Source organism: Phoca vitulina, unplaced genomic scaffold (genome assembly GCF_004348235.1).
Source record: "Phoca vitulina isolate PV1807 unplaced genomic scaffold, GSC_HSeal_1.0 scaffold38, whole genome shotgun sequence".
NCBI classification, from domain to species: domain Eukaryota; kingdom Metazoa; phylum Chordata; class Mammalia; order Carnivora; family Phocidae; genus Phoca; species Phoca vitulina.
In genome coordinates, this window is record NW_022589741.1 from 14,237,587 (window position 1) to 14,256,242 (window position 18,656).

Below are 18,656 nucleotides of genomic sequence, written 5' to 3' on the forward strand. Positions count from 1 at the left end.
AGAGAAACCAGAAGAAAAGTAAGAACCAACCACTTCCACATTTCCTTGCCATTCAGAAAGTTGAAACTTTTCTTATCTTTCGAGTGTGTGTGTGTGTGTGTGTGTGTGTGTGTGTGTGTGTAGGCAAAAAATGCAGAGACTAAGAATAGGAAGCACGAGAGAAAAAGACCGGCTTTGTCTGGACTAGTAGTGCCCCCCCCCACGCCACCAGGGGGGCATCTTTGATCCTGAGCGTAGGGGGATCCCGCAGCATGAAAACAGGATCCAGCAGTACTTAGATGGGACATGAACAACCTGACTCCTCCCCCCAGCCCCCCTCACCCGAGAAGGTGCATGAGAGCAGACCCTGAGCAGCTATTCCCCCCACCCCCTGAGTCCAGAGCAGGCATGGGAAGTGTCTACCTAGTGAGACACAGCTTAGAAACGGGGGGCAGGAAGGATGGCCCATCCGTCCATGGAAAAAATAGGCAACATCTGTGAACAGTGTCACAGTGCCCAAGTTTGTCGTCATCCCAGAAATAACCAAGGGCCCCCAAGAAGTGGGTGTTCAGCCACCCTGCCTTCAGGTGCTTCCGAGGTAGATGGAGTCCCCCAGGATTCCGAAAGAAGGCAAAGGGGGAAAGAGATGAGCCATTTGTCGACATGAGTAGAGCAGAAGGACCGTGTCCTTGCTGGGGACCCAGCAACGTCGCGGGAGTACCAGGAAAGGAGCAGCGGGGGTCCCTGTCAGCATCCTGGCAAAGCCTCCACCCACGCTGCTCTTCACCCCTGAAAAAAGCCACACTCGAGGGATGTTCAGGGGAGATGATCTGTTTATTGTAGCCGATAGATCCAAGCAATACAACAAACTGCAAAAGAAATGCAGTCTGCTCCAAAAGGCAGACACATCACAGAGGCTGGGTCACAGAGGACCACTGAAGTTTTTCTCCCCACCCCCTCCAACCACCCTGTAACACAGAAAACCTAGAAAGTGCATACGTAGTTGGGTTTTCTCCTCCAAGTGCACAAAAAGCAATAAGAACATTCCATAATTTGCCTTTGGTGAATCAACTCAAAACATTGAGAAATGATGGTTCCCCCCCCAACCCGGTATAACTTTTGGGGTGGATGTGGCGCGACGTTTTATATTTGTATATAGAATATATCTATACCTATATATAGACTATGTGCAAATGCATCAGCAAGCTTCAATAAAGGAAGACATCAGCAAGAGGCACAGGCTGTCTATCCTTAAGACAAGTTGCAAGGAAAATTTCTTGATTCATCACTCATTCTGACTGCACCACGCCATCCCTATGGCCCGGGACTGTCTTTTGGGACCTGGCCAGTATTTTCCATTGTCCATCTGCTTCACCTGACCTTGTAAATACTTACCAGCCCAACTTCCCCAAGGGGACTTCCGGGGAGAAAATATGGATCCAATCAGCTTTTCCTTTTTATAAATTGGGAATAACTGTGATTAGTCCATAGCTAAGGGGCAGACAGCCATTTTCAAAGCCAGTTTCAAGGCACCTCAAGGCATTTCAGTCCTGAAAAAATTGTACTTTGTTCTTAGAAGCTCAATCCCATGGGTTGGCCAGCCCATCTCTTTACAGTGGCCCTTAATTAGGAGGAAGAGACAGACAGGGAGCTCCAAGACAACAGGAGAGGCAGGGGCGGTTGAGGAAACCAGCAGACTGGACCCAGCAGAGCGCAGTGATGGGAACATGCAGCCGGAAGTGGGGCTGGACCCCACAGCGCAGGGAGAGAAGCAGCTTGCTGGTATAAACTAGAAAGCAGGGTAGAGAAATGGCTGCTATGGAAACATGTCACCGGTTCCCCACCTCTACTCACCAAAGCCCCATCTTGTTCCCAACCTCACGGCCCTGGGGGAGGCAGCTCTAGGACAGCTCTGGAACAGATTCTAAGAGGCTGCAGGAGAAAGTGCCCATGAGGGTGGGCAGCCAGGGGTGGGGGGGCCCACTGGGTCAGGGCGTTGAAAGGAAGGAACCCAGAAGTCTGGGGCTTCTTGATGGAGATTTGGGACCTCTTAGAATAAACCTAGGGAATCGTGCAAAAATTTCCCCTAAATGTTAGGCATCCTGGAAAAAGAAAAGTGCCCTGCATCAGCACAGATCCTCGCTCGTCCTGAAAGAGGAGAGCACTTGAGAGGTTGCCGAAAAGGGAAACCTGCAGGCTGCAGACGTGTATCACAACGGCCCTCGGTCTCAGCCGGTATGAGATGCCCACCACCCATCACCCCCCTCTCAGCTGGTTGGCTCCAAGGTTGGCCTGGGTCCGCCCACCCCAGGCATCCTGGTGGCTTAGCCCACCCCCATTGGCAGTGTGTTGATTGGCAGTTAGGTACTGAGCTGGCCTCACCCCACCCAGGAGCTGTCACCCAGGCTGTCCGTCTCCCACTCTGCCTGGCCTGTTGCCTTGTTCCCTGTTGGACCTCCCCCCAGCTCTTCCTTCCTTTCTTCCCTTCCCAGGGCCCAGATTCGGGACTCTCTTCCTTCTCTCCAACTCCAGCCCTGGAAGCAGTGGTTACAGAGGTGGAATTAGATGCACCAAAAAAAAAAAAAAAATGAATCTTGGTCCCCACAGTGCTGACCTGACAGTTCCCAACTCTTGTTATGGCTTCGTGTGCATCCCCGGCAGTTGGCACACAGGAAATGCTCAATAAATGGATGTTGAATTGAAGTGAATTAAACTGAACCTCCCGGATGCTCTTGTTCTCTCCCCAAATTGGCCATCTGATGGGCAGAGGCAGAGAATGGTCCCTGAGACTGTCACAGTCCTGTCTCCACCCCCTTTCCTCAGACCGGTTCCTGCCCCGGGCACTGACTCCCAGAGCCTGGGCAGGGTCTGAGCTCCTTGAAAGGCCAGGAAATGCTAAAGAAGGTCAGTCTGGGGGCAGGGGTGGCGCCTCACCAGCCGCTCTGCCCTCCCGCTCCATCCCTCCATCCCCAGCGCCCTGGGAGAGGAAGCAGGCCTGGACAGCCCAGCTCCCTCACCTCACCTCCCTGTCTACCAGCCCGCAGAGGCCCTTCCCACAGGGAAAACTATGGCTCTGTTGATCCAAACTGGAGACTGAGGAGCCAGAGGAGGGGAGGGCGGGACCCTCAGTCCATCAGTTTGAACCTGGTTCCCCATCTCTAGCGAGTGACTTGCCTCCTTGATCTCTGAGGGTCTTCCAAGGTAGAGTTCACGTCAGCAGTTTCTGTCTCTCTCCCTCTCTTGAGGCTTAAATACTTCCCTCTTAATGTGAGTAAAATGGCAGTGAAAGTTGGCTCTCCAGAAATGCTATTTCCTCCCCACAGAGGGAGTCCCTGGGGGCAGGGAGGGTGTAACATGGCCACAGGATCTCACAGGCTCCGAGGGCCCCTTCACGCTTCCCTCAGGGCATTTCCTTCCCTGGTCTCTACCCAAAAGCCAGCTAAAAACCCTGCTGAGGGTCACTGGGAAAGTTTGAAGAGAAGGCCTGCTTGAAGCCCCCAGCCTGCACATCAACTCCTCCGCCATGGTTTCCACCCTCCCCAGCCCCACACCTGGGCTGAGGGCGGTCACCCTGTTGGATAAGGCGGTCTGTGACTAACTCCATTTTACAATGGAGCCTCCACCCCTTCAGACCTCAGCTGACTTTGAAATTTGTCTCCTGTTAGTGGTTAACTATGGTGAAAAATGACCACTACCTAGAACGATACAACCTACCCATGGCCCAGCTCAGTGAGTCTTCATGCAATGCTCCCCCCCAAATCCCAAGAGATTCGCAGCCGACAGAAAACGCCCCCACGAGGCTCCTGTGGTAGCAGCTATCAGTGGAGGGGGGTAAGAGCACAGGTCCCTGGGCCAAGGCTTCCCCTCAATGCCCAGGAAATGCATGCCCCCCCCCAAGTGATAGGAACCCATCAGCAGCCCCCAGCCTGACAGGGCGGCCTGGCCTGGAGCAGCTCGGGGAGCAGAGCCACACCACAGCCGGGGCTTTCTTGAGGCAGCCCAGCTAAACCCCTCAGCCACCCGCAGATCCTCCCTGAGGCCCACCAGACCAGTCCACAAACAGGGCAGGCTGGGCAGCCAAACTCCCCCTCACCCCCTCTCTTTCTGGGACCCTCACACAGGCCTCCTGCCTCCTCTCAGGGACTGGCAGTTTTGAGCCCACTTCTTCCCCCGTCCCCCCCCCCCAGGGCCCACACGTCCCACGCGCCATGGCAGGTTTCCCAAATGAAGGAGAGGTGGGTCACTCTTGGTGCAGGGTGGGGGGTACGAAGTGAGGGTTTTGGGAGGCCCCAGGTGGGCCCTGGGACCCTGGTTCAAGAGAAGCACACCAAGAGAGGGCAAGCAGGGGCACGGTGTGCAGGGCGGAGGGTGGGAGGAAGACAGGACGCGAGGGAGGGGCTGCGGGGCCGCGTTACTTGGGGCCATCGTCCGCGTTGCCCTCTCCATCTGTCTTGCCCTCCTCCTCCGTCTTCAGGTCGTCCGTGCTCAGTTTCTGCTCTTTTTTCCTCCTCACACACTTTACTACCATCAGCACCAAGATGACCACCGCCAGGAAGCCGCCCACAGAGGCGCCCACGATCACGGCCACCGTGGAGTCCCGCTCAGGGGGCTCTGGAGAAGGAAAAGAAACAGACCCACTGAGCACCAGGGCAGGGAAAGGGAGCCTCGTCCACTGCCCCCTGCTCCCCGCAGTATGCGCGGGGTGGTCCTCACCGGACGCTCTGTGTGGACTGTAGTCAAAGCCAAAATCAACCCAGGCCCCTGAGCTCTCCGCGCCCCACCCCAAAATCCCAGGGCACCTCAAAGCCCCAGGGGGAGACAGTAAAATGCAGAATTTTAAGAGCACGGACTTTGAGATGGAATAGACCCAAATTTGAGTCCTAATTGTACTATTCACTCATTGCGTGACCTTAGGTGGCTGACTTCTCCTCTCGATAGCAAGTGCCCAACCAATGAACGCTGCTTTATGATTCTTGGCATCATGATCATGACCGAGGTCCCAGTCCTCAGAGACCTGAGGAAGTAACAGGGGTGCCTTCCCCCCAACACAAGCCAGAGCTCCCACCCTCAGGAGGGCACAGCCCCTCCCAAGGAGCGGGGTGATCCTCCTGCTGGAGGGTGGGGGGGGACAACCAGGGGCCCCAGGCAGCAGGCTCCCCGCTCTGCCTGCCCCGTCCCTCACCTTCCATGAGGACCTGCAGGTAGATCTTGCCGTGGCCACGGTGGCGGTCGGGCGGGTTCATGATATAGCAGTTGTAGGTGCCCACATCCTCGAGCTGCACGTTTCTCAGCGTCACCGACACATCATACTTGCTGGGGTTCCCCGAGAACTCCACACGGTCTCGGAACCGTTCCAGCTTCAGGTTGATGATCTTCATACGGAACTGGAGGAACTGGGGAGGGGGGCTGCATGAGCAAGAGGCTGCAAGGAGTGCCCCTCCCCGCCATGCACCTGGTGCCCTGGAAGAGAGGCGGTTACCTCCAGGTCTCTGCCACCCTCCCAGGGCCACCCAGGCGTGACCACACACCTACTGCCACAGCCCTCTGGAGGAGACAGCCCACCGGGATCCCCAGGGCCCTGGTCCAGGGCAGGGGCAGGTGGTGGGAAATGTGGGCTTCGTGCCCAGGGGCTCCTGCCCCCTCCCTCACCCCGCCCCCGACCCGGGACTCACCATCTCCTCAGAGCAGTTACTACACTCCTGGTAGGTCCAGTTCAGGGAGAACTGTTTGTGGTTCACTGTGTAGCAGGAGTTGAACGTACAGGGCAGACGGGCATCAGAGCCGTTGAGGACGTTGAGGGTGGTAGGTACCGTGACCTCCATGCTCCGCCCTGGTGGCACTGTGGATAAAGCCACAAGCTGGTGAGGATTCTGGCTCACAGGGCCAGGGAGGGGGCAAGCGTTCTGCACCTGCTGGGGAGTGGAGCAGAGCCATGGCCACGGGCTGCGTCCCTTAGGTCCGAAATTAGTCAGGGAGTGGTATGGGGCGGGCAAAGCTCCAGGGGGGTACCCGACGTGGCCCTTGGGGTAAAGCAAGGCTGGGGTGGAGAGAAACCACATCGCCTGTCAAGTCAGGGGCAGACAAATGGCCCCAAGTCTTTCCCAGGACCATCGTTGTCTACAAGGACAGGAGCCCCTTCTGGAGATGTCAGGCCCGGAAACTCCCCAGCAAGGAGCTGACACAGGCTGAAGGGGTGACAGGGTGGGGACAGCAGGTTTCTGTCAAATCCGGTAAGGAGCACCAGGCCTGGTCCAGAAGAGCTGGGTGCTGACGCTGCCCGGCCCATTCTGACACCCTAAGCAGAGCAGAGTCTAGGGTGGGTGAGGGAGCCCAAGCCCTTCCAGTTGAAGCGGCAGTGATCTCCATGGGGCAGAAAGCCTTGGACACAGAATTTAAGGGGGCACCAACCCTCAGGATCAGGCAAACACCCCCTTAAACTGCACACCGTGGGCACCTCACTGGGCTCACCCTAGTCCTGACCTTAACGCTAAGATTTCCTGCCAATATTGTCAAAGCCTCATCCCAAAAGATTCATTTTCTTAATAGGGGATAAGCAGTAACACTCAGTATCAGCCATGCATTCACTCGTGTACCCAATATTTATAAGCCATCCCCTACGCCCCCACGCACTTAGCCTAGGCTGGGGGGGGGACGGGTTATTGCTGTGAACGATGGTGGCAGAGTCCCCGTCACACGAAGCTTGTGTTTTAGGGAAGGGAACACACGCTAACGAGGAAAAAAATCACAATGTAACTTTACATAGTGATACCTGGCAGCCACTGTAAGAACTAAAGCAAAGAGAAGGAGCTTGTTGTTTCCTAACGGTAGTCAGGGAGGACTGCCCGGAGGCGCTGACGTGTAGGTAGCCCCTGACAAAGTGAGGGAGTGAGCCATCTCAAATCCTGAAGGAATCAAGTGCCAAGCAGCGGAACATCAAGAGCAAAGTCCCAGTGGCTGGAATGAGTTTCGTGTGTCTTAAGCACAAGGAGCAGGGACCAAGGAGCAAATGGTAAGACCCGAGGTCCCAGAGTTAGGCAGGGGCGAGGCACCAGGGGCTTTGGGGGCCAGAACTCGGGAATCAGGATTTTCTTCTCTGAGTGTGATAGGAAGCCGGCAGCGCCCGGGGGTGGAGAGGGGGGAGAGGGCAGACGGGGGAGGGGCAGAGGGCGTGGCTAGGAAGCTACGGCTGCAGGAAAAGCCTAGACAAGGAGATGCCGTGAGACACGGGGTCCCTTCCAGCTCTGCCTTCCATCGGCTAGGAGGATGTGGGCAAGCTCCTTCACCTTCCAAGCCCCAGTCCCCTGCTCTGTAAAACACAGCTGATGACACCCACCTCCTGGGGCTGCCATGATCATTTTAAAGAGAGAAAATACGTAAAGCGTGGTGCGCAGGCTGGCAGCTCCAGTACCCTACATTCTCCTCAAGTCTGCCCCCTAAACAGGAAGGCCTTCTGGGACACTGTCCTCCCAACAGAGGGCAGCCCCTTGGAATTCCCCCAGCTCTGGCGGCCGCCGCGGGCCCCGCAGCCGCGGGTCGGAAGCATCCCCTGCAGGGCTGCGCGCCGCTCCGCTGCGGGGCCCGCCCCGGAAGCAGCCGCACTGCAGCCGTGAGCGGGGCTGGCCGTCTGCTCAGCTCCCCCCTCAGGATGCGTGGCCAGGGCTTGGTGCACGGGACTTAAAGGACAGGCGAGGCTCTGAAGGGCTGGCCCCAGAGGTCACAGCGGAGCCTCCGGTGGAGGGATTGGGCGTGCACACCCTGCTGCAGGCCGGACGCTCGCTAGGGGAGCGTGAACTGGGGAGGCTGAGGGGGCTGCCAAGAAGAGCAAAGCCCAGTTCCCGGATCCCCACTCTCATCAGCATTATGAAAGCACCTAGCAGAGCGCCAGGCAAGGAGGAGGTGTGCAGAAAATACCACTGCCGCCCGCGCCCTGCAGAGGCACAGAAATCTGCAGGGAAGGAAGCAGGCAAGGCCTTGTCCTGAGCTTACCTCTTACCCGAGGAAGGCTCCGCTTCTCTAACCCCCTCCAAGGGCCGCTACCTCCCCAGGGCCCCCTCCCAAAAGGGGCCTCCACGTGACCGCAGAAAGCAGGTGCTGTGAATCGGGCTGACCTATCCCTGGCCTCTTTCCCCGCCCAGCCCACATCCTTCAGATGAGAACTTGAACCCCACAGGGCAGCGCCCTCCACTGTGAAGGAGCCAGCACCCTGCCGCGTGGAAGGGCAGAGCTGTGGGGAGGTCCTGTCTGGCTGGCTGGAGGGAGCCGAGGTGCAATGCAGGGTCCCTTCCCCCCAACCCCCGCCCCGCCCCCGCCGCAACCCGGCCGCCTGGCCCCCGCTGGAATCACCGGGAGGAACGCGAGCGCCCTCTAGTGGTCAGAGGCGTTCAGCGGGTCCCACCTGCAGAGAGAGGCTGGGATCACCAAATCAGAGGAAGCCGGACAGGGGCCCCTCCAGAATTGTGAACCTAGATCCACCGCCTCACCAGTGAGGCAAATGAGGCCCTGAGGGAGACACACAGAGGACAGGGACAAGCCGGGGCCAGACCGTGGTTCCTGACTCCTACTCCAAGGCACCCACGTCAGCCCAAGTCCCCACCAGGGTTTTAGGCCTCTCACCAATCCAGGCCCCCATTAAAGACTAAGAAACCACCATGCAACAAGGTCAGAGCTGTAAGCAAAATCCTGATAAACTCTGCGGCTTCCGGAAAGTAGCCAAGTCTGCAGCTAGGGCCATAGAAAGGACTTCGCAATGACAAGAAAGTGCTTACTGCAGGCCAGATGCTTTCTTACCACAGATATGACATCATTTGATACTTACAACAGCCCTATTACCACCCCACTTTCCAGACGGTGCAATTGAGCACAAAGAAGTTACATGAATAGCCCAAGTTCACAGCTAGTAAATGACAAAGCTCGATTTGAGCCCAGGCTGCCAGGCTCCAGACAGGGGTGAGGGGTTGAGGCCTAGTGACATTCCAAGGCATGCCAGGGACCAGGCCTCCAGCTGTCTACATGGCAGATCCAGCTCCAACTGCCAGCCCCTAGCTCCGGGCAGGCTGGCCAGAGGGGAATGGTCCTGTTTAAAGGGACCTCCATACAAGGAAGCCCAGTCCTCCTGGTTGTCCCATTTGGGACCAGGTCTGGGTTTCTCGATTTCCAACTCATAGAAAGGAAATGGGGATCAACGGGGGCACAGAAAGGATGTGGCTTCTGGTTTTAGTTCCAAAGCATCCCTGGCACCCAGACGTCCCCCCTTTCTCTGGGGCCACATCTGGGCAGCCCAGGCCCCATGTTATCCACTGTTCTAACTAGCCCATCTTTCAGAGATCACACAGATTTGCTCACCTCCTGCCAAGCTCTATCTCCTGCAAAGACAGAAGTGAATTCTCTTCACTCCTCTTCCCAACCCTACAGCAACCAATGAGGTAGGTTTATGTTCTTCTTGTTTAAAAGAGAGAGTGTCCAAGCAGAGAAATGGTCCCCACAACCTTCTGGGGCAGCCCCCTGCATCCCGGGGGAGTGTGACACCCAGACCCTGCCTCCTGCTTTCAGACCCTCCCCCACACCAGGATCTCTGCCTCCTAGCCCAGTCTACCTCCAGGCAGCATGTCCTCACCACCCCTCCACTGGCTCCCTGTTGTTTTCAGGATCAAGTCCAGGTTCCTGGGCACGGCTTCCAACCCTTTGCCATCTGGGACCAACCTGGGTCCTGGCCTCCTCTCCTGCCAGCTGCCAACCCTCCATTCTTCTTCCACTCGGCGATCCCCGACTCCTTACTTGTCCTGACAACCCCACCTTCTTTCACCCCTCCATGCCTCTGCACTTATGCTTCAGGTCGGGAAGCTCGTTCACCCTTCTCGACCTGGGGCCCTCTTACCTATGCTGCAGTTCCCAGCTAATGAGGCATGCCTCAATAACAGCATCCCCAGCACCTGGGCCCTCTACCCAGCCCAGTTCCTATCGCTTCCAAGTGACCTGAAGGCAGAACGGCATTGTGGCCAAGCGGTCAGATCTTAGGCAAGAGAGTTAACCTTCCAGACCTCAGTTTCCTCATCTGTAAAATGGGAGACAATCATAGAACCCAACTCCTAGGGCAGTTGTGAGGGTCACATGACTTGTTAACATAGGAAGCTCCCAGCGATGCCTGGTACATAGTCAGCCCTTGACGAAGGTCTATCATTCTCAGCATCATTAGGATTGTTATTGTGACAGCCCCTGTGATTTTGTGCTGTCATTATCTGTTCGCGTGCCCGTGTCCCTTGGGAGGCTCTGGGGAACTGATTTCTACTCATCTTGGTATCCCTGGCCCCAGAACAGTATGTGACCACAGATGGGCCCTCCATAAATGTCTGTGGAAGGAAAGAAAGGCATTTTCCCCTCCATGCCTGGACCCCTGCCCCCAGCAGAAGACATGTGCAGTGGGCTTGAGTGAGGACCTCACCTCACTTAACCCAGACTTGGGTAACAAGGCTGGTGACTGCAGAGCCCATGGTCTTAAGAAAAACTCTGGGAAGTCCAGTCATTTGGATTGTTTCTAGCTAAAAACTAGTCTCACATGCTTCTGCTGTGTGTACGGCAGATTGCCCCGCTGGTTATCCTCTATGATTTACCCGCTCTTTGGTTATCCTCACAAATCCTGCCCCTGATGTGGTCCCTCCCTCGTCATTTGTCCCTCCATCTTGGAGGCTGATGCCATTACGACCACCAAAGTTCCTTTGTCCACCTGAGCCCTTAGCCTTGGTGTGCCAGGGCATACCTCATCATATCATCAGTCAAGTTCAAGTTCAAGATCTACTACCCAGGTTTGCAGAAGCTCTAGCTTCCTCCCACCACCATCTCACAACCCCCACTCCCTGACCTCTTCACTCCAGGCCCCATCATCCCCTGAGACACACCCTGGTCATGGTCATGGAGCCCCCTTCCTTTCTTCGCTTAGATCAGGCTCTCACAAGACTGTCCCCCTCCCACAAGAAGCTCTCTCTCTAACTCCCAAGGGAGTCACGTGTCCTCCATCCCTGGTTCCTTACACCCAGGTCATCCACCCAACTCCCCATCTTTTTGCCTGCACTTGAGATTCTTTGATCATTATTGTTAATATAGCAGTACCGTTTCTTGAACATTGGGGGCAGTAGAGTTCAACAGCTAAGTGCTAGAAGTCCGACAAACCGGTTCAAACCTCAGCTCACCTTGAACTAGTCGTGTGACTTTAAGTTACTTAATTTAAGTAACTTAGTTACTTCATTTCGCTGTGCCTGTTTCCTCATCCATAACAGAAGGATCATAACAGCATCTACCTCATTCAATTACTGATTATCTTGAGGACTAAATAAGCTATACAGCCCCTGGGCACGTGGAAAGCGTTCGCAAAGTTCAGCTATTATTGAGCACCTGCTGTGTGCCCGCCTCACAGAAAAACCCAGGCATTCTCCAGTTTACCCACGAAAGAACCGAAGCTCAGAAGGGTCAAGTAACTTGCCTACCGTCATGAAGTAAATGACAAAGGTGGCTTTAAACCCAGAGCTGATTCCAAGGCTCCTCCTCTTTGTACAGCCCACGCTTCTGTAACATTCCTGCTCTGTTGTTAATACTGTCCAGGAACTCAGCAAAGCTAATAGGCCTTATGACGCAAGCTGACAGGGGCTCTGTGTTGTCTCTGCCTAGCACTCCTGCCCAACATCCAACACAGCACACCAGAGAAGGACGAGGAGAGGGAGGGAGGGAGAGGGATTCTGTGATGCGGAATATCCCCACTGACAATCCCGGGACTTGACCAACTGCTACACCAGCAATGAGTAAGTTTAGGGGCAAGGATGAAACTACCCATAAAGCAGGCTTGCAAATAACTCTCTAGCCCACCTACTCACCAGGAAGTCCTGAGTGGTCAAATATGAAATTAACGTTCGGATCACTTGACAAGGCAGTCTGCAAGGCTGGGCTGGTCTTAAAGGGCCACAGCCACACTCAGCCTGTGAGTTCCTTTTTTTTTCTTTTTTTCCTGATCCCTTCACCTGACCCCCTCCTCCACTCCATCTGGCCCACGCCAGAGGCCTCCATCAGCGCTTGCTTCAGCAAGTCTCTTCCCAATGCAGAGATCATACTTCAAGCCTGCTTCCCACCTGCCCCCCCACACATTTCAACAAACCAGTGGTACAGATTTCCAGGAAACAAGACCCAGACTCAACTTTCTACCTCCCATTCCCCCAAACATTCTTTCCTAATATCCTAAATCCACCAGATTCCAAAGATCACGGTCCACAAGAGAAGCCCCTTAAGGGAGCATGAAGACCCAGGACCCCATATTTGCTGCAGCTTAAAAAAAATCCACGAAGAGACTTTGCAGATCGACCTATCCTCTGCCCCCACCCCCACATAAGTCTGTTTCAGGGAAACCCAAAGAAAAATCACCTCCCGTGATAACTGTCACCCCTGAGGAACACTCAGATCCCCCGACCCAACATTTCTGTGACCAAGTAGTCCCAGCGTTATGCAGTCCCCAACAATGTCTTCCCCCAGTCCTCGGTACCTCCCTTCCCAAGGACATGAAGGGAAGCTCAAGCAATCAATGTCTTCTTCCCTGCCCCCGGCCCCCATCCTCTTCCAGCTTTGGCTACACTTCTGGACCCTCAGGAGCATGCAGATGTGCAGTCTAACTTACCCAAAGAGAAAAAGAGACTGAGCCCCGCGAGACTGAAGGCAGGGCGAGGTAGCCAGGCATCTCTGTGCATTTTCAGAGACTGAGATGTTAGTCGGGTGGGATATGGGAGAGGGTGATTTGAGGGGCCGAGGGCTACAAGGGATGAATGGTTAGATGCTAAAAAAAAATGCACAGATGTACTTCAAAGACACATACAACATTAAGGAAGCTTTATTTCCATCTCTCTAATATGGCCGGCTTGTATGTTGCTGCTAAAAAGAGAGAGGGAGTGTGTAAGGGAGAGAGAAAAAGGGGGATGGAGTAAATTCTGTGGTTGGTGGATTTTGAAAAGCAGGTGGGAGGGCATAAAAAAAATCTTTCTGAGAAGAACAAAGTTCCCCAGGATTTTTTCCCCTCTAAAACAAGAACTAAAGCAAATCCTGCTTTCCTTCTTCTTCTTCTTCTTCTTCTTCTTCTTCTTCTTCTTCTTCTTCTTCTTCTTCTTCTTCTTCTTCTTCTTCTTCTCTTGGATGATAGTTGGGATTTGAAAGTTGTTAGAGGAGCTCATTCATTTCAAAACTGCTGTAAAGGGGGGGAACTCTTTTTGTCATTTAAAAACACCCCAAAAAGGAGATGTTTGTTTTGTGTTATTTGGAAAGGGTTCTGGGAAGTGAGTTGGGGAGACTTTCCGGAAATAAGGACTTCCTCATTTTTCTACCATTACCACTGAAAACAGAACATGTCAAAGCAGGCTGGTGTAAAAACACCTAAGAGATCTTACAATCGAATGTAATATGAACCTTTGGGGAATCCTGATACCCAATCAAATCAACAGTAAAAAGACATTTTTTGAGACGATTGGGAAAAAATAAATATTGGCTGGGTATTAAATTATATTCATGAATAATTCTTAATTTTGTTGGGTGTGATAAAATATTACGGTTATGTTCTTAAACATCTTTATCTGTTTTTTTTTTTTATTCCTTATTTAAATTCAATTTAGTTAACATATACTATATTTTTAGTTTCTGGGGTAGAGTTCAGTGATTCATCAGTTGCATATAACACCCAGTGCTCCCTACATCACGTGCCCTCCTTAATGCCCATCACCCAGTTACCCCATCTTCCCACCCCATTCCCCTCCAGCAACAAATCCTAGTTTGTTCCCTAGAGTTAAGAGTCTCTTATGGTTTGTCTTCCTCTCTGATTTCATCTTATTTTGTTTTTCCTTCCCTTCCCCTATGTTCACCTGCTTTTTTCTTAAATGCCACATATGAGTGAAATCATAGGGTATTTGTCTTTCTCTGACTGACTTATATCACTTAGCATTATACCCTCTAGTTTCATCCACGTCGTTGCAAATGGCAAGATTTCATTCTTTCTGATGGCTGAGTAATATTCCATTGTGTATATACACCACATCTTCTTTATCCATTCCTTTGTCAATGGACATCTGGGCTCCTTCCATAGTATGGCTTTTGTGGACATTGTTGCTATAAACACTGGAGTGCATGTGCCCCTTCAAATCGCTGTGTTTGTATCCTTTGGATAAATACCTAGTAGTGCAATTGCTGGGTTGTATGGTAGCTCTATTTTCAACTTTTTGAGGAACCTCCATACTGTTCTCCGTAGTAGCTGCACCAGCTTGCATTCCCACCGACAGTTCAAGAGGGTTCCCCTTTGTCCGCGTCCTCACCAACACCTGTTATTTCCTGAGTTGTTAATTTTAGCCATTCTGACCGGTGTGAGATGGTATCTCATTGTGGTTTTGATTTGAACATCTTTATCTGTTATACACACTGGAGTGTTAAAGGTGAAAAGATAGGGTGACTTGAATTTGCTTTAAGATATTCCACGAAAAAAAAAGTGGGGGAGGTAGGTGACCCAAGTCTGGACGTTGCTGTTCATTGTTGAAACTGTTGGCAGGTGCAAAGGGCTCATCACATAGTTCTCTCTTCGGTTGTGTATGTTTGAAAACTTTCCATTGGAAAAAGGAAGGAGAAAATCGGCAAATATCACAAGTAGGAGGACTTGGGGTGGACTACCAAGATGGCCCTGAGCCCAGAGGGCGGCCCCCACTCTTCTGGGGAAGCCTTCAGTAGAACAGTTTCCTGTGCAGCAATCCCTCACACTTGTATTGGGCCATTGAGGCACTAAAGAGGGAGCAACTGATACTTTTGAGTAATAACTCTGTGCCAAGTACTTCACATGTGATATCTGAACTGAAACCTAGCCCTGGGATAGGTGATTTCTTCTTCTCTCTATTTTTTTATTGCAAATGGGGAAACTGAGGCTAGCAGAACTTAACCCACCCAAGATGACGTATGGTAGGTAGTCAAGGTCAGAGTCAGACCCCGGATTCAAACTGAGGTCTGTGTGAAACATGGGGTACTTCCAGGATTCCACACTGCCTATCACTGGGGGGAGGAGACCCCAGACCTCCCATCAGGTTAGAGACACAGGGAAGAGAAGACTGGAATGGACAAAGCAAGGGAGCTTTGCATCGGCTATAAAAAGAAGGTGCTAAAGCGCGGGTGTGGAGGAACAGAACGGGAGCCCAGCGCAGTGTTTGGCTCAGAGCGGACACTCGATACACAGGTGAGACCGAACCACACAGAAGCCTGCCTGAGGGAATGAACCAAAGAAGGAATGAATGAACGAACGAACGAATGAATTTGAAGAGGAAATGGGGGAAAGCAGACACCATCGTGAAGGCTGCTGCAGCTGGGCTGGACTGGGAGGAGCGATGTGGGCCAGGTCTGGGTGGCCGTTGCTGAAGGCAGAGGGGTAGAGAGGTGCCTCTGCGCCCCCGGATCGTCACAGACTCCGTCACTTGACTCGGGTCTGGCTGCGGCTGGCGCACAGCCCAGAGGAAGGAAGATGAGCAAAGGAGCGGAGAGGCAGCCTAGGGAAGAGTGTCCTCCAGGGGCCACGGCCCGTCTCCATCGCCACAGCCCTCCTCCACCACCGGCCGCAGGTGTGCCCAGAGGGAGGGCTAGCCCCAGCCAGGGCCCCAGCGCTGCCAGTCCCGGGGTGCAGCTCAGCCACCCGAGCTGCCGCAGGCACATGTCAGCCAGAGAGTTTTGGTTTGACGTAGCCGGCCTCCTCCTTTTCCTTAACGCAGCTGAGGGGGACTGTGGGGCTCAGGGAAGCTGCTTACTCAGCTCATTGGGTCTCGCGCAGGGTCCAGAAACTTCTATTCTGGGGACATCTGAGATAAGGAATGTCCCTCTGCTTCTATCCAAAATTTGGCTAAGGGAAACCAGGTGTATGATTTATAACAGAATAGCCTTTGTGCAACTCAATCCCCCAGGACTGAGGGTCAAAAGATCAGGGGTGAGATGCGCTGGCAGGGTGAGGCAGGAGGAGGGCTACCCCAGAACCTTCCATGGCTCACTTGGGCCTCCAAATGCCCATTTGCTCCCTGGGAGCCAGCAAAGCCAGGGAAGCTGAAACTCAAAGAGGGGTTTTGCAGAATGAAGAGACCAATATCAAAGATGGGCTAAGGGCGGAGTAAAGCCCTATTTTTGGCATTTCTACCCGGTGCCATTTACCGCTGAATATTTTATTAGATAACACTCAGTCACCCACCCTGCTGGGAGAAGCAGTGTTCTCAATAATCCAAAGGAAGGTAGTTGCCTTTTGCCTTTGGAATGCCCAATCTTAATTCTACAGAGAGCCTCCCCAGGCCGTTTGCCTTAAAGCCTCACTTCTCAAAGCGTGGTCCCTGGACCAGGATCGGCAGCATCATGCGGGAGCTCCTGAGAAATGCAGAGCCACAGGCCCCACCTCAGACCCATGAGATCACAGTCTGCATTTTTAATAAGATCTCCAGGTGCTCCCTGAGCACAGTCAAGTCTTGACTTCAACTAATAGTAAAAGGTTTGCATCCCATGAGCAAGGGGCAATGAGAAGCCAGGGCCGGGGGCTGGGGAGAAGAGATTGGTAAGCAGGAGCAAGCTTAGGGTGAGATGCTGGTCCCAGGAACTTCAGAGCCCCCAGCCGCCCACTGAGGAATAACAAAGGCATGAGGAATAACAAAGGCATGGACTCATTTTACTCACCTCTCTTCTCTGCCCCACGCCCATCTCCAGCCATCGCACACTGGGAGGTTCTCACCCAGCCCAGCGCTCACATCTTGGTGTCCTTCCTTTGCTGTTTCTCCCTCTGGGAATGCCCTTCCTCTCTTGTCTGTTCAGCAACCTCCTAGTCTTTCTCCAAAAATCTGCTACCAACTTACCTCCTCCTTACCTCCTACGTACCTCTTCTCTCTGGGCACCTGCAACACTGGTACGTTCACTCATTTGTTTATCAACTCCCTCATTCAACAAACTCAAATATCTACTTAATGTCCCCCGTGTGCCAGACACCAGGCTAGAAGCTAGAGATTCAGCCATGAATAAGATACAGCTCACCCCCCTTCCATTCTAGATGGGGAGTCAAAGGTATAAATTCCCCTCAACAAGGGGTACAGGAAAAAAGGTACACCCGGTATTGCCTGGATATCAGAAAGGATTGTCATCTTTTGTCTACATATCCTATCTCCCCAACTAAATCATAGCTCTCTAAGGACAGGGGTTGGGTCTCATTTTGAGTTTGAGCAGAGCCCCTCCTTGTCCCTGAGCACATAAGAATAAATGACTGTCTACTTTTATCTGGGGAAAGGGCAGAAACTCCATCAGCCTGAACTTATGCAGTCAAGGTGGGGTAGAACTCCAGCTGGAAGCCAGGTCCAGCAGCTCCCTGTGCGTGCTGTCCCATGCCATTTCTAGGAATCCCACTCAACAAGGGATTGACCCACATGGGGTCAGATGCTGCAAAACACATAGAAAAGACCTAAAACAGGGTCTCTAAGAGCTTAAGATCTCTTAGAGAAGCCCCATACCCATGAGACAAATGGAGAACGTTAGGAGATAAAATCTGGTAAACGGAGAGACATCCAGGAAGACGTGAGAAAGATGACTGAAGCAGGGCCTTGAAAGACTGTTGATTTGGGCAGGCAAGAAGGGACAGGAAATTCTAGTCAGGGAAACACCAAGAGCAAAGGCTTAGAAGCAGGAAGGACACAGGTATATGGAGCAGAGGGGTCCTGTCATGGAAAAAAAAAATGAGAGGAATGGGTGGGCAGACAACATGGCACCCAACCTCAGAAGGCCATGAACATAGGATGCAGGGTTCAGACAGGTGCCTTGAAAGTTCTGGGACAGGCCAATCACTGTTGCTCTCATCATCTATAAAATAAGAAAGGTTTTAGGGGCGTCTAGGTGGCTCAGTTCCATTAAGCATCGGCCTTTGGCTCAGGTCATGATCCTGGAGTCCCAGGATCAAGCCCTGCTTCAGGCTCCTTGCTCAAGGAGGGGGAGGGTCTGCTTCTCCCTCTGCCTCTGCCCCTTCCCCCACTCGTGCTCACGCTAATAAATATTTTTTTAAAGATTTTATTTATTTGACAGAGAGAGACACAGCGAGAGAGGGAACACAAGCAGGGGGAGTGGGAGAGGGAGAAGCAGGCTTCCTGCAGAGCAGGGAGCCCGATGTGGGGCTCGATCCCAGGACCCTGGGACCATGACCCGAGCCGAAGTCAGACGCTTAATGCCTGAGCCACCCAGGTGCCCCTAAATAAAATATTTTTTAAAAAGAAAGGTTTTAGCTTTCTGAGAAAACTCTTGAGTTCCCTAATTTTTTGATAAAGAAGGTAGGTTTTGAGAGCTGAGTTTTACGGAAGTGGTTATGGATTGCCTGATCTCCCTTGAGGAAGACCAGACCACATTCACAAGCCAGCTGGTCTGGACAGAAGGTCAAGAGTCCTAAGAAACTTTGTCTTTTCTTAATAAGGGGATAACTGGTCTGTGTTGGGACAAAATTTGCAACCTAAGCTTCTTTGGCTCCAAGTAACTAAGCTAATTCAGTGGTAGCATGACCCCTTCCAAACCCACACACACGCATGTGTGCGTGCGCACAGCTAGCATTTTATAAGATAAACCGTCAATGCAGACATGAAAGTATACTGACTAGCCAAAAGGAAACAAAGTGGGGTGGGAACCAGGAA

The 18,656-nt window shown here is 52.9% G+C and overlaps 1 protein-coding gene across 1 annotated transcript; it reads right to left on the reverse strand.

Annotated features, from left to right (window-relative positions):
• Positions 1-794: 794 nt before the first annotated feature.
• Positions 795-12,894, reverse strand: SCN2B (sodium voltage-gated channel beta subunit 2). Its single transcript, XM_032428008.1, has 4 exons — positions 12,632-12,894; positions 5,652-5,818; positions 5,162-5,372; positions 795-4,590 (listed from the first exon to the last, which is right to left on the reverse strand). Exons 1-4 carry the CDS (start codon positions 12,699-12,701, stop codon positions 4,391-4,393), a joined length of 648 nt encoding a protein of 215 aa, XP_032283899.1. The 5' UTR covers positions 12,702-12,894; the 3' UTR covers positions 795-4,390.
• Between the last annotated feature and the right edge of the window lie 5,762 nt (positions 12,895-18,656).